Source organism: Coturnix japonica, chromosome 1 (genome assembly GCF_001577835.2).
Source record: "Coturnix japonica isolate 7356 chromosome 1, Coturnix japonica 2.1, whole genome shotgun sequence".
NCBI lineage: Eukaryota > Metazoa > Chordata > Aves > Galliformes > Phasianidae > Coturnix > Coturnix japonica.
In genome coordinates this window covers 140583632-140597780 of record NC_029516.1, presented here as the reverse complement: position 1 = coordinate 140597780, position 14149 = coordinate 140583632, and the positions used below count along the sequence as shown (strand labels likewise).

Sequence of the window (14149 nt, the reverse complement as noted above, 5' to 3'; positions counted from 1 at the left end):
TCACTTCAATCACTGGGATTACTCACATCAGTAAATTTCACATACATCCAAGCATCCACAAGTTGTTTCATAAACATATAACCCACATTCTGATTACAAACAATGCTCTTTGATCATTCCCACACTTGGTTGCTGGTATCTATGAAACTTCTGCATCTGAAAAATCTGTTAGAGATGGAGGATGCCGATACTGACAATATTTGAGGACAAGTATACTTTTATCCTTCTAAATTGTCCGACTGAGATGTTACAGTCAACAGAACTCCTCACACAACCCAAAGTTTCCTTCCTGCCTGCAGGATTAAGACCTTTATGTTCAGCCCAATATTCATTGCTGCTCATCTGATGGGTAAAACTATAAACAAAGCTGGAAATCACAGTTATATGCCTCTGAAGTAAATGCAGAAATACACAACACACGGGTAACAATTTCCAGATATGACTAAATTCATCTAACAAATGTGTCTCACAAACTATTTCTTTGCTGAGGCATCATCAAGGCCTAGTATTTGCATGCTAAAACCTCTACAAAACTCAGTCGTGCACTAATAATAGGAGATAGCAGTAACTTCCTTTATTGACTTATTTTTATCTTCTTTTATCTATCCTGTAAATGAGTTGATTAAAGGAGATGGAGGTAGTGAGTTATTTCAGGTATATAATAAAAACACAAATACCTAATTCACAACTAGCATCTCTGCCACAACAATCTCAGTCCCACATCAAACTCCAAAACAAAGTTTATTTCTTCTTGCTTGCTTTCCCAGACATCATTCTAAACAAAATCTTACTTAGCAAAGAGAAACAGTTCTAATCCAAAGACTGAAAATTTGATCACACGTTTTTAAACTTATAATGCTGCGTGTTCAAATACACTTTAGTATGCTGTCAAACTGCTTTTTAGTTTTGTCTCTTCGCTATGCTACTCCTTACAGTGTTCCCAGCCCCACAATCCAAGGGCACACATCCATACTGCTGCTGTTAGGGTTAGCAACTGTGCTTCCCAGACAAAGAATCCTCCATATTTGAAGTCTTTGTGATGACTAATAAAATGGGGCTTCCATTAGGAACTGTACATCTGTACCTTTAATTTCTGCAAAATCAACAGAATTGTGTGAGGGGAAGAAGGAGAGAAAAAGAAAAGACTGGGTTTTGAAATCCAAATATATTAATTTGTTCCTTCACATTGAGTTGTTTTATGATTAAACAGATAGCAAAGGAATTTTCCTCCTTAGCTTAGATGCATAGAAAATTCAGGACAAACACTTTAAATACAGTGAAGAGATGTCTCATCTTAAAGATTTCCCTTATTTACCATGGAAATCAGAAAGCCAGGCAGCTGAACTGTACGTCAAAGCCTTAGCCTAATCTGATCTCTATTTGCTCTAGATACAGTATGTTTAATATATCTTTTACTCGGCCTACGAACCACAGAACTACAAAGGAATAGCCAGTAAATAAGTACTCAAGAAAAAGCAACTAGACTCTTCTATTAAAAGTCATTTAGAAACACGACAATTTCTGTGTCTTGGAAAAGAAAAAAAAATTCCACCCCAATCTACTCAAGGTATCAGCATTATGCTGCTAATAGTCAAACCTGTTGACAACATCAACAAAAACTGAATTACTGAAAGCAAAAGGCTGACTTAAAGACTTTTGAAGAAGAACTTAAAAGATCAATATGAGCACTTCTTGGAGGCAAATCAGAAAAAGACATTATGAGCACATTCATAATAAATACATAACAGTGATAAGAAGCCACCATTTAAAAGACCTGCCCTTCACTCTGCCAATCAAGTGAAGCAAAAACCACAAATATCAGCCATAGGATGCCACATGGAACAGCCTGGATATCTACACCACCAAAGTAGAGAACTGTTTAATACAAACTGTTCAGGGAAATCCCCCAATGGGAAAAAAAAAAATAAATCTAGTGAATAAATATGATGTATATAAATATGAAGTATGTAGTGAATACATACAATGGTGCATTCCTATCCCCATTTCTCCCCTCCTGATCCTTACTGGCTAAGGCCAAAAGTGAATAGAAACTCAAGACTATGTGGAAGTGAGAGCAGTAATTGCAAACAAAAGCCCATTCTGCCACATCTACATTCAATAATAGAAAGTACAGAGCTAAGGATCATCACATGAACTGTTTAGTCGATCTGAAGTGTTAAGATGGTGTATAAAGAAAAAGGCAATCTATCCTAGACGAATAGTATCCAAATCTGTCACTCATTCACTAGAAATAGGTAGACTTACGCAGGCACTTAATGCCAATTTCAGCTCTCAAAGTGTCTTTCAAGGATGGGAAAGATTGCCTGAGAATAAGGAAATAGTTTTCATGATAAGGTGGAAGTGGAGCCTGGAAGGTTTGTAGAGCCTCTGTGGGATAATAATTGCTGAGGCAAACTTTAGCTGAACAGAGCACTCACTTAGTTTGTTAAATAAATCAAAGTGCAAGCTAATTCTAATTTCAATGTATAAGCATATAGTTCAATCACAGATATTCTGAAGTACTAAGGATCCTTTCCCTGTCCTCAGGGGCTCCCTGTTTCAGCTCAGTCTGTGTATTGGAATCTGGTGCTATACTGGCAGTTAGACACCTTAAGCACCACATCAGCTCTCAGAGCGAAGTAAGCACTTGCTCACCTCAGATATTACACTTCTAGCTCACACCAACACGTGGTAGAAGAGAAAGGTCATAGTAACACCTACTCATTACCTTAATCAATTCAAGGAGGCCTGAGCACATATCTTCCACGTTCAAAAAGCTTAATCTGACTGAGGCAAAGCGCCATTTTGGAGGACAACGACTTCCTCCCAAACACACTGATGACCTTCACAGATAATGTAACTTGTCCCACTGGATGACCTGTTTCAAACCTTGTCCCATGTCCCAAGCGAGCAGCTCACCCATGCAGCTGTAGGGATAATCCCTTACTTGTAGCCTATACATCATGCACTGACTATAACCACTCTGGTCTAACCATTCTGGGATTTGCAATTCACACACAGAGAAACAAAACCTAAATTACTTTGAACAAAGTCCATAAATTAAACTTTTCGCAGCTCACTTATACTGAGAAACCATTAGACATTTTAACAAATTAGAACACTGAACTGTTAAATAGTAGGCACATGACCCATACCTAATGTAAAGTAAGTTTCTATAAATGTCCTTAAAAATATTTAGTAGAAAAACAGGTGTAGGGGAGAATTCAAATGTGACCCGTAAGGCCCCAGTATTTAGAAACGAATTGGGATCAGATCATTCTTTTCCCAAGGGGTAGCTTGTATAAATGTAATTCTATGGTTTCATAAAACCAGGTCAAGTTTCTGTCCCTTGAGGTCCTTTGGCAATTTGAAGCATGGCAGCACTTTTTCCTGGCTACAAGTTCAAATCTGCATGCATTCTGGAATTGTGAAAGGAAACAATTAGGTGGGCTGGAAAGATATACCCATCCCAATTACAGCACACCTTCCATAAAGAAAACACTTGCATGGGTGAAACAAGATTTCACAAAACAGTATTTACAACCATTTGGATCTTTTCATTTAAGCTGATGAAAACGCTTTTTTCATCTCTAAAAATAAATATCTGTCTTTCAGCAACTGGCACACCAAGTAAAAGAACAGACGACCTTATCACATAACAATGCCAGCAGTTTTAACTGACAACATCTTTCTCCTTCAGTGTCAAAATGTTTTACATATGTAGTCATACTTTGGAATATTTGTGAATACAGCGATGTTTCACAAGGCATTTCATAACTATTATTTTATTACCTCTCGTGATATCACTGTATTATACTAATTTCTGTAATAAAGTATGTAAAATAAGATGCCACAAGGCAAAAATCGCCGAAGGGGGCACTGCAAAAGAGAAAATGTATACTTTGTAGACCTGCAGTAGTAAAGCCTGAGCAGCAGAGCTGAATGCCAGAGAAGCTCCACTCCTGAAGTAACAACCTGAGATTACTGTGTTTAACATTATGTATGATGTGTACAGGAGTATGAACCCTCCTGCAATGAAGCCAGAGTGATAATGGGTTGATTTTGACTATGTAACTGAGCTACACAAATCACTCAATTTGAGACTGTGGCTCCATCAAGTCTTCCACAGCCTCTGCAGAAGTATACATCGGTCAGCTCCATGCAAAGGTCCTTAATGCCCGTCTCTAAGGCCATGCATACACCCAAGGTCAACAGACAAAAAAGGCTGCCCCACCTCAGCCCCCAGGCGGACTGATCTCCACTGTAGCTTCAACATAGGTGGGGCATTCTACAAGCACATGCAAAGAACAGAGGAAGGGCAGCAGTCAAGACATTCACTATCTTTAAGCAAATGGCTCTCCCTGCATGCGTACATCTGAGATCTACATGCTAAGGAGCTGGGCTTCTACAGAAGATGAATTCCACCCTTTCCTCCACTTTCCAGCAGAGATTCTAGAGAAGATCTGAAAGGAAAAATCTATGTAAAGTTTGTTGATTCTCAGTCCCATCACACCTGTTGTACCTTTAGATGGCATCAAGCCAACCCAACAGCTGTGGCTATACCCAAACATCTCTACTAAACTGATAACCTGCACAGGAAATGTTATGACTCCTTCCTTAAATAATAATTTGCATATGTGCTCCTGGAACAGCGATATGCTCCTAAATCAGTATTTCTCACACATTTTCCTCATTGCTTTTAAAAAACATGCTTCCCTTGTACAATACATAGCTATACCTTAAACTGTAAATTACTGCAATGGGAACTTCATTTTCTACTACCATCTTTGTTTTTAACATGATATTTCAGTATCAACGTATTATGAAGAGACAGAGTAGAATCAGTGGAATCATAAACTATCTGCAATATGCAACAGTATAAGGTGTACTATAGTGTAGTGTGTATATTTGTTTAATCTGGTCTTTTAAAAACTATGACTTCCAGCTCAAGAAAAAAAAAAAAGGGCGGGGGGGGGGGAAAGAAGAAAAAAAAAGAAAGAAAAAAAGAAGAAGAAAAGAAGAAAAGAAAAAAAGGTCCTGCTATGAATTAGAACATTATACATGGAAATGAGAAGCACTACCATGGCATTATTTTTGAGTGGCAAATACAGACACAGAGAAATAATAAGGTTCTACATATCATGTGTAGGAAGCGTTGGAACAAACTAAGAGAAGGGGAAAAACAAAGAGAGAACATACACATGACTTTTCATTTGTATCGTCTATTATATACTTAAGTCCACTTGAGGTATTTTCCTTTCTTCCCCCCTCCTTTTTTTATTTTTATTTTTTGTTGTTTGTTTGTTTGAAGTAAAAAATGTTAAGGAAACTGAATACAATTGGAAAATGGTTTCATTTCCCTCCCACTAAACTATCAGTGACTACATGAACTAAAATGTGAAAAGTGACAGTCATGGGCACACATCTCTAAGTGTCATTCCCTTAATAAGAGAAAGGTTTTTTCTTCTGTTCTACAAAAAAATAAATAAATAAATAAAAATTAAAAAAAAAAAATACAAGAACTGCCAGCAGGAATTATAAAGCTATGGTTTATAACAAATTCTGATATTCATTCCTACCAAGGACATCACCTTTATTTCTTAATGTTAAAAATGCAACATGAATCTCCACTTTACTGTTTTATGCAACAAGTGTTATTTACAGGACACTACAACTGAAGGACACTACAACTGAAGTATTTTTGCTGCTTTCAAACTGTCATACAAACACGGGACAGCATATAATAATAGAGCTTTCTACCAAATAGTTCACTTGGTTCTTTCAAAGGAGAGCTTCTAAATATATTAGCATACGCTTGGTTTAAAAGATGTATGTAGGCCATTGAAATTAACAGGACTATCCACATTCTTAAAAGAAGGCACGGTTTAAAACCACAGCATTTTTAATGTAAATAGCTAAGCCCTACCAGCGACCTTCTCCAATAAATAAAGATTTTTACAGCAGCCCAGGAGACTGGAAACAAATTCCATACTTCATAAAGATAAAAAAGACTGGTATCTATTAAAATACAATAGAAAACTAATTGAAATATTAAATTTGTCTTTTGACTGCATTTGAAAAAGCGTAACTCAAAAAAGCAGCTTTCGTAATAGTATCTTTTTAAGAACACTAAGACTATTAATAAACCCTGAGTAGATTTATCACAGATAGAAATGCAGTGCGTTCTTTATACATCTCTTAAAAATGCAGGGCTAATAACCTGAAAGCTCCTTCTATGAACTGCAAGTGAAATCCTGATCTAGCTTCATATTTAAAAAAACTCATTACCAAGTATGAGAACAACATGAAATCATGGTTACTAAAGATGCAATTAAATACTAATCAAATATATACTGCCTGCTCCCTTTAAAGTTTACTTTTGACTGCTAATTTATTTTTGATCCCTTACAATTCTTTTATGTAAGATGAAAAAGGCAAGCATTTCCCAAAAGTAAAAGATTTTAAAAATCATTACCATCACACAACAATTTGTATACACAAGCATATTCTGAGACATGATCTGAACAGCTTTTTGGCCAAATGTGGAAAACATGTTTTCAGCGCAGTATCATTAACAAGAGCTCTAACAGGGACATTATCCAGAGATATGAACTTCAATCCTGACATTGTAACACAACAAATATGTGGCTGTCAATTATCCAGAAATCCTCACTACAGTCCTCCTCATTCCTTTCTTCCCTTTTCTCTCCAGCCCTACTCAGCTCTAGTATATAACTCTATTACCTTAAGTTGTCAGCAAGGTAGTTAAGATATTTTCTTCTCTGTATTTTTAGCATCACGTAAAATTATAATACAGGTAAAAAATTAAATCAAACTGAAAGCCCTACTTGAATCCAAGCTTTTTAGTTAAAAAGGAACATATTTGGCAGAACTTAGCTTCCAGTTCATGCCACCACGCTCAGTGGATGTTCTTTTCCCACTAGGATGAGAGTGTGTTATAAAAGCAGAATTTTATTCACCCGCAGAATTTATATGGTTATTCTATAAATAAACCATATGGCTAAATTCCGCCAGGTGCACCTGTTTCTGAACTACAGCTAATTTTAGCCTTTCAATGAACATAAAAACCATTCAATATTTCCAACAACAACAAAAAAGAACGTATTTTTCATACTTATATCATTTTCCTCTTCACAAGGAAAATACAAAATGCACAGGACGCTGAGAAAACATCTACCGTAAATTAGTTTTGCAGTGAACAGGGTACCCTAAGATGGAAAAACAAACAGAAAGCTACATATACACATGAGAATCCCCATGGTTGTACAGTAAAAGCTTTAGCATAGTTTATTAAATCAAAATAATAAATATTAGGAATATTAAAAACAGTTTGGGACTGTTTTGCAAAGTTTCTATTTTGTTGCTACTGAGCTGTTTTGATACACAGAGATCACAAGATCGTTCCATTTAGTTCTGCCAATTGCACTGTACATATTCATACACTTGCTAACTGTAGATGTAGTTATCACAAAGCATCATTTAAAAGCAACATGAGCTGCAATGCAGCCTGTGATCCATTCCTCCATCGCAACTCACACAGAAGTTCAGGTCAGTGTATCCTGGAGGGCCATTCAGGGCCCTCATCACCCAATACCCCATCTCTGAAAGAGACCAATGCAGCTCCACAGGGCAATGTTAGTGCACAGCATTTACAGGTTATCCTTCCTTGATGCAGCTCATTGCTATCAGTGGTTCAGAGTAAAGAAACTGAAATAGGGACTTAATTGCATGCTCAGAACTGATCCTTCTTCCCATGCAGTTCCTTGATAGCTTAAACTATGGAAACATAAAACTGTCTTTTCCTTACTATCATTAAAATAATAATAATAATAAAATATCTAATGTTTGAAAACACAGAATCAGAGAATTCACAGTTAATGGCAAAGCCCCATACACAACAGATAGCACTTCAGTACTCTGCACTGCTTAAGAAATGGATCATCAGCAGTGGTTATGCCCCAAACTGAGCCTCATATCAGAGACACAAGCAGAATGCAGGGAGAGAGCAACAAAGTAACTTCAGGAAGCACAGCACATTTTGTCACTTCAAGTCACAGATACATTTGGATTGTAAAAATAAATATTTTGGTTTATGCTTCAGGATTTTTGTAAATAATTTAAATGATGATGGACAAAAAAAAAAAAAATCTTCCTTAATGCACACTGAAGAAATTATATATATATGAATTAACTCTGTGGATCATAATAGCTTTTGCAGATGAATCTTCAGCTCCATCAGTTAGAAGCATCTTTCGGCAACTAAAAATTTGCTGTCAATGCCTATGATGTCCATCCACATTACAGCGCTGCTACAGAACACACACATAAAGATTATTGAAAAAAATTGCTCTGCAGTACATAATTTGCAAAAGGTTAATAACTATTTGGAAACAATGGATGGAATTAGCTCCTAATGCAGAGCAGATGCTCAAAAATGTTAGTTTTAAAAGAAAACATATTTAACTTATAAAGGAACAAAGAGGATCTCAATGTAGAATGTAGTTCTGTTGCTTAAAAGCAGGCAGAGGCTGCCGTAGTTCCGGACCCTCTGCTCACACGGTTCTGATGGAGCTCGGCAGTTCCTGAGCCCCGCTGAGCCCTCCTGCACCAGGGATGCATCTCTGCATGAAGCCCAACTGCACCGCTCCTCTGCCCCGATGCGGGACAGCCCGGGGGATGAGGTGGCACAGACGGCAGCAGCTATTTAACAGATCGTAGTTCTCAAGAATGATATTCACATTTAACACAGCATATGAGAATTCTGTGTTTCACGTGGGATTCACTTCAGATGATGAAACACAGCGATGGGCAAAACCAGCCCTCTGGAACGATCCGGGAACAGGAAAGGAGAACCCTTCAGTGGCAGTCAAACAGAAATCATCATCCCCGACCAACGTTCGGAATACACTCCGACCGTAAAGTCGAAAGCACAGGGAGCAGATGAGAACGCTCCGAGCCTGGAGCTGCTGTGGGAAGCGCCGGGAGCGCGCAGCGGCCAACAGGGGGCAGCTTCCGCGGGAGCGCGCCCCGCCGACACGGCACGGTACGGCACGGTACGGCACCAGGGGGTGAGCACCGGCCCGGAGCGGCACGGGCACGACCCCGGTGCTGGGTGCTGCGGGGAAAACAGCGATGAGGCCGGAGGGAAAGCTCTGCTTGTGTGCCGGCAGTCCGGAAAAGGGAGTGCAGGCCTACGTGGGAACTTGGAGTTTGTGGAGATAAAGAAGTTTGCATTGCAAGTGTACATCGCTCTGCTTTCATACGGACCGCTCTCTTCAGTGAAGCTGAAGCAGAATCGACAACAGGATGTATGCTTTTATATTAGCTACAATCTTAAAAAAATAAAAATAAAATAATCCTGACGAATTCTCATAGCTATAAAGGAGGAGTTGATAAAATTGAATGAATACTTCAGGAAAATAAAAACCCAGGAGATGTGCCCATGCCCAGCAGTGCCCTCACTGCACCCATCAGGCAGCGCTGTGTGGCTCAGCGCTCCCTCCTTCCCCAGGTGTTGGATGCTGGGCTGCTGCCACGGCCAGAGCATCAGACTAAGGGGATAAACGGGCTGCTCTGTTGTAGCCATTGTGCTCCAAAGATCGCAGCTTCTCCTCTACAGTATTAACCAATAAATGAATGCTGTGAGATGGGCACTGAAGTTCTGTTCTCGCATGTGGCTGGAGCCCTGCTGGTTATTCTGAACGTGCATAAGCTACCTCCACACCTTTCACTCCTTTATAGGTACCACAATTTATCCCCTGGCATTCCAGAAGTCTCCTTTGCTCATAAAACCCACCGTATTTCTGCAGATTATGTTGTATTTTAGTAATCGGCAGCAAGAAGGGAGGTCATCCCACTGTGTACCCACGTACTGTATATTTGGAATTATTTGCAGCTGCACTGCTGACAGGTTCATTTAAACTACCTGTGATCTGCACTAACCTATCCAGGTGAGATGCTCCCTTAATTAATACCAACAGGAGGAAAAGGATGCGAGAGCACAGCAAACACGCACACACTAGGTCCACATCGCTGAGAGCAGCAGAAGCTACAGCAAAGAGACTGCAAGATGGGCTTTGGGGAGAACTGCTTCATGTTGAGAACCTTCCCCCTCTGAACTCCAAATCAATGAGGTTGTTTCCCAAAATTTGTAAACAACTCCCAAACAGCACAAATAACTCTCTGCTTTAAGTATGAATGTCAATGAACTCCTTCAAATCATCCCAAAATGTCAGCAGAGATTAACAAGTCCTGGCCACGGGAGGGAGGTCAGAGGAAGGCACGCTCTCAGCCTGCCATGGGCACGATCCAAAGCCAATCTAAGTCTATGGGAAATTCCAGGAAGGGACCAGCATGTCAAAATTCCACGGCAAGTGCTGGAGACACAAGAGACCAGAACAATCTGGGATCAATAGCTTCCAGGTCATTAATCCCACGCAGGTGACATCCAGTGCACAGAGCGCTGCTCTGCTCCACGGACAAATCCAGGAAACCTGATGCGATTGGCATCCAATAGCTTTAAGTATTTCTTGTGTTTTGCCTTCACGCTTCTCCTATTTGTTTGGCATATGGCTTTCTAGCATCCCATTAATGTCAAACCGTTTAATCATAATGCAGGCTAAACGCACAGTTTGCTATTTCCTGGATTTCTGTTTGGCAACTGATGCTTTTTATGGGGAAAATAAAAGCAAAGGTCAGTAGGACCAGAAAAGAAAAGTCATCCTCCATAGCGGAAGGCTGTTTTTCCAGAGAACTGATACAGAGCCTAATTTAGAAAAAGGTCCTTTAGTATCATGTTATTATTAGTAGTATCACAAATAAACACAGAAACCAATTCACTTTACAGAACTCCATATAAAGCATTCAATAGAAAATCCCTTGGTGTTTCATTGATTTTTGGTTTATCGATTTTTATTTCTTTTTTTCTTTTTTTTTTTTTATAATAGCAATATTGCAGTTAAAATGTATCATTTTGGTGAAACACATCTAAAACTTTGCTATCCTGAAATAAGTTATTAGAAATGATTTCCACGGCGACTGGCAACTAACGACTCCATCCATTTAAAGAACAGCAAAGCAATAGCTTTATTTGGATGCCTTTTTTGATTAAACAACCTATTAACCTTGATGAAGCTTTCCAAAAAGGGGATTAGTGTATTTGAGTGCATCAGCTGATTATGAGAGAAATACAACAGTGATAAGATGCTGGATCACAATTTCTCCATCTGAGGACTGTATCAATTGAGCCGCTGGTTTGGAGCTGGCTCTTACAGCTCCATCTCCGCAGCAGCGTCTGCCCAGACACAGGCAGACAGAGCAGAGCCCAGAGAAGGTCACTGCAATCACTGCACCGAATGGATCACAATGCCCCACGTAAGCGCTGTACAGCCAGAAATAATTACAAATAATTAGTTTGTAAGGGACGAAGAGCCAGAATGAAACGTATCGGAGGGGAAACCCAGGAAGTAAATAGAGTTTGATGTTCCAATGGTATCATCCGTTCTGACCCAAACTCACTGACCCACTTTCCTTTATCTTTCTATACCACAATAACGTATTTTGCATACCCATCGCAAATCCTTTCCATTAAGTTATTTGCTTAATGGATGTATAAATATGTCTACTACAATTATGCTTTTTAAGGGTCAAATCCCATCCACTCCTGAACCCACGCCTGTAATTCCCACAGTGCTGGATGGCAGCGCAGCACGGACCTGCACTGCTAGAAGGCGGCCGGCACAGCGTTGGTGCCACGGCCGTGCCCTGCTGCCATGCCAGCCCTATGCCCTGCCGGGAACGGGGACCTACACCCACCCAGCCCCCAAAGAAAAGTTTCTCCCTTTTGTACTCCCACGTGTCGAAGTTATGCATAGCACAATGCGAGCGTGACAAAATGAAACTTCCACCAGTTTAAGGAGCAAATGTTGAACTCTTGCAGAGCTCTGACAACAGAAACACCTATCGACGTGCGCTGCAACAACGCAGTTTCCAAAGTTGGGGCTTCTGTCAGTACTGGGAGTTCACCGGGCCGCGCTGCCCCGAGCACTGAGGATCTCCATCCATCCACCCACCCATCCCTCGGTGCCATACCCGGCCGGGTCCGTGCGGGGAAGCAGGGCAAGTCGCCCCGCCACTAACACGAAACCGCACGGGGTTAATTCTCCACGTGCCACCTCCTGCTGCACCCCGAGATGTGACAACGAGGAGCCACCGTGCTCAGCGCTGAGAACGGCAGCGAGACCCTGCCGGTGCCCCTCCCCAGCCAGAGGGGTCACGGCGGCGGTGTGACCCTTACGGACCCCCCCTCCCGTATCCTACAGACGCGGAGGTAACAGCCTCACGCTTTCTCCCCGAGCGGGCTGCAGCCGCGGCAGGAATTTCCTCTTTCGCCAGCTCCTTCTGCTTCTCCCCGCTCGCTGCCAACTTTGGGGCTTCCCCCCCCCGCCCCCTTCCCTCCGCCCGACCCCAGGGTAAGGGGGGCCGGGAGCGCGCCTCCGTGCGCGCCCCCTGCGCGCGTCCCCGTCGTCCCCCCCCCATTCTTCCCCCACCCCCTGCGTCGGCCCCGCGCCGCAGCCCCGCCAACCCGCTCGCACCTGCTCGGCCCCTCGCCCCCTGCCCCGAGCGGAGCCCGCTCCTCCCCGCCCGCCATGTGGCGGCCGCACAAAAGTGTGTGACAGCGCTCGGCGGCCCAGCGGCCTCCGAGCAGCGCCTCACCCCACGGGCACGTACCCCCCCCACACCCCCAAGCTTCCCCATCCGGCCGCTTCTCCACAAAGGTTAAAGCTGCACCCCAGCGGCACTTGGGGCCACACCTCGGCCGGGGTGGAGGAGTGGGGGGGGCACGGAGCAGGGGCGAGCTGCGCGGCGCGTAGGGCAGGGGGCAGAGCCGCCCCCACCCCCTCAAGCCCCTGGCCGGCAGCGGGGAGCGGCGCCGCACCGCGCGGGGGTGGGACGGGGGCGGGGGGGGCGACGCGCGGCTCGCGGCGGTACCTGGCGTTGGTGCAGTCGTTGTAGAGGGTCTCGAAATCCTTCCGGGAGATGAGTTTGCAGCGGTTGACGCCGGGCTGGATGGCCCCGAGCCCCCGCAGGATGCGGACCTGCTCCACGTTGCAGACCACGGGCGTGATCTCCAGGCGCTTCAGCTTGGTGTAGACCGTGTGCAAGCCCCCCACCAAGTGCTTCAGGAAGAGGTCGAACGCCTGGGGCAGGCAGATGAGCTCGCAGCCCTCCACGGTGAAGGAGGCCACTTTGGCCCCCCTCAGATCCACCATCTTGCACTCGTTATTCTGGGGGGTGTTCTCCACCGGGGACGGGGTCGAGTACACGGGCTTGCCGGGCAGGCTGCCGGCCGCGCCGGCGTTGGGCGTGGAGGTGCCGGAGGTGCCGCCGCCGGTGCCGCTGCCCAGGCTGGGGCTGCCGCCGCCGCCGCTGCCGCCGCCTCCGCCGCTGCCTCCGGTGGTGGTAGTGGTGGCGGTGGAGGTGACTGTGGCCGCCGCCGCCGCCGGCGCTGCGATGGGCTCCGGGCGGAATAGGTTTGTCCCCGAGGCGGGCGGCGGGGGAGCGATGGCCGGAGCCGGAGAGGAGGTGGCGGCCGCCGAGGAGGTGGTGGTGGTGGTGGTGCAGGCGGCAGAAGTTGAGACCGGAGGCTGAGGGGGGACCAGCGGGGCCGGAGGGATCAGCGCAGCCGGAACGGCCATGGTCACATATACGGCGGGGGGGGCAGGGAGGGGGAAAGTTCCCACACACGCGCGCAGGAGAAGGGGGAAAATTAAAATATATATATATATATCTACTAGGGGAAAAAAAAAAAAAGAGAGAGAGGAGAAGGGAGGAGGAGGGGGAAGAGAAGGGGGACAGCCCCGCTCAGGTGCTGCGGCAGCGGGAGAGCAGAGCAGGGACGGAGTGAGCGCCGAACGCACAAAGTGTCCCGCGAGCGGGGCCGGAGGAGGAGGAGGAGGAGGAGGAGGAGGAGAGAAGTCCGCTCCGGGCGGCGGGGCCGGGGCGAGGGGAGGGGGAGGGCAGCTCCTGCCTGCGGCCCCGCGCTAGCACCGCGGCGAGGGCGACCGGGAGAAGGAGGAGGAGGTGTGGAGGACCCGGGCTCTCTCCGGCGAGTACATTGATCAAAGAT

General features: G+C 44.2%; 1 protein-coding gene across 7 annotated transcripts in view; it reads right to left on the bottom strand.

Moving 5' to 3' along the window:
* Positions 1-13745, bottom strand: part of DACH1 (dachshund family transcription factor 1) — a 351137-nt gene extending 337392 nt beyond the window's left edge. For all 7 annotated transcript variants that reach the window (XM_015851658.2, XM_015851656.2, XM_015851657.2 and 4 more), the window contains exon 1: positions 13012-13745. In XM_015851658.2, the coding sequence (XP_015707144.1) occupies positions 13012-13718 (707 nt within the window). In that variant the 5' untranslated portion in view covers positions 13719-13745. The remainder of the gene's footprint in view (positions 1-13011) is intronic.
* Between the last annotated feature and the right edge of the window lie 404 nt (positions 13746-14149).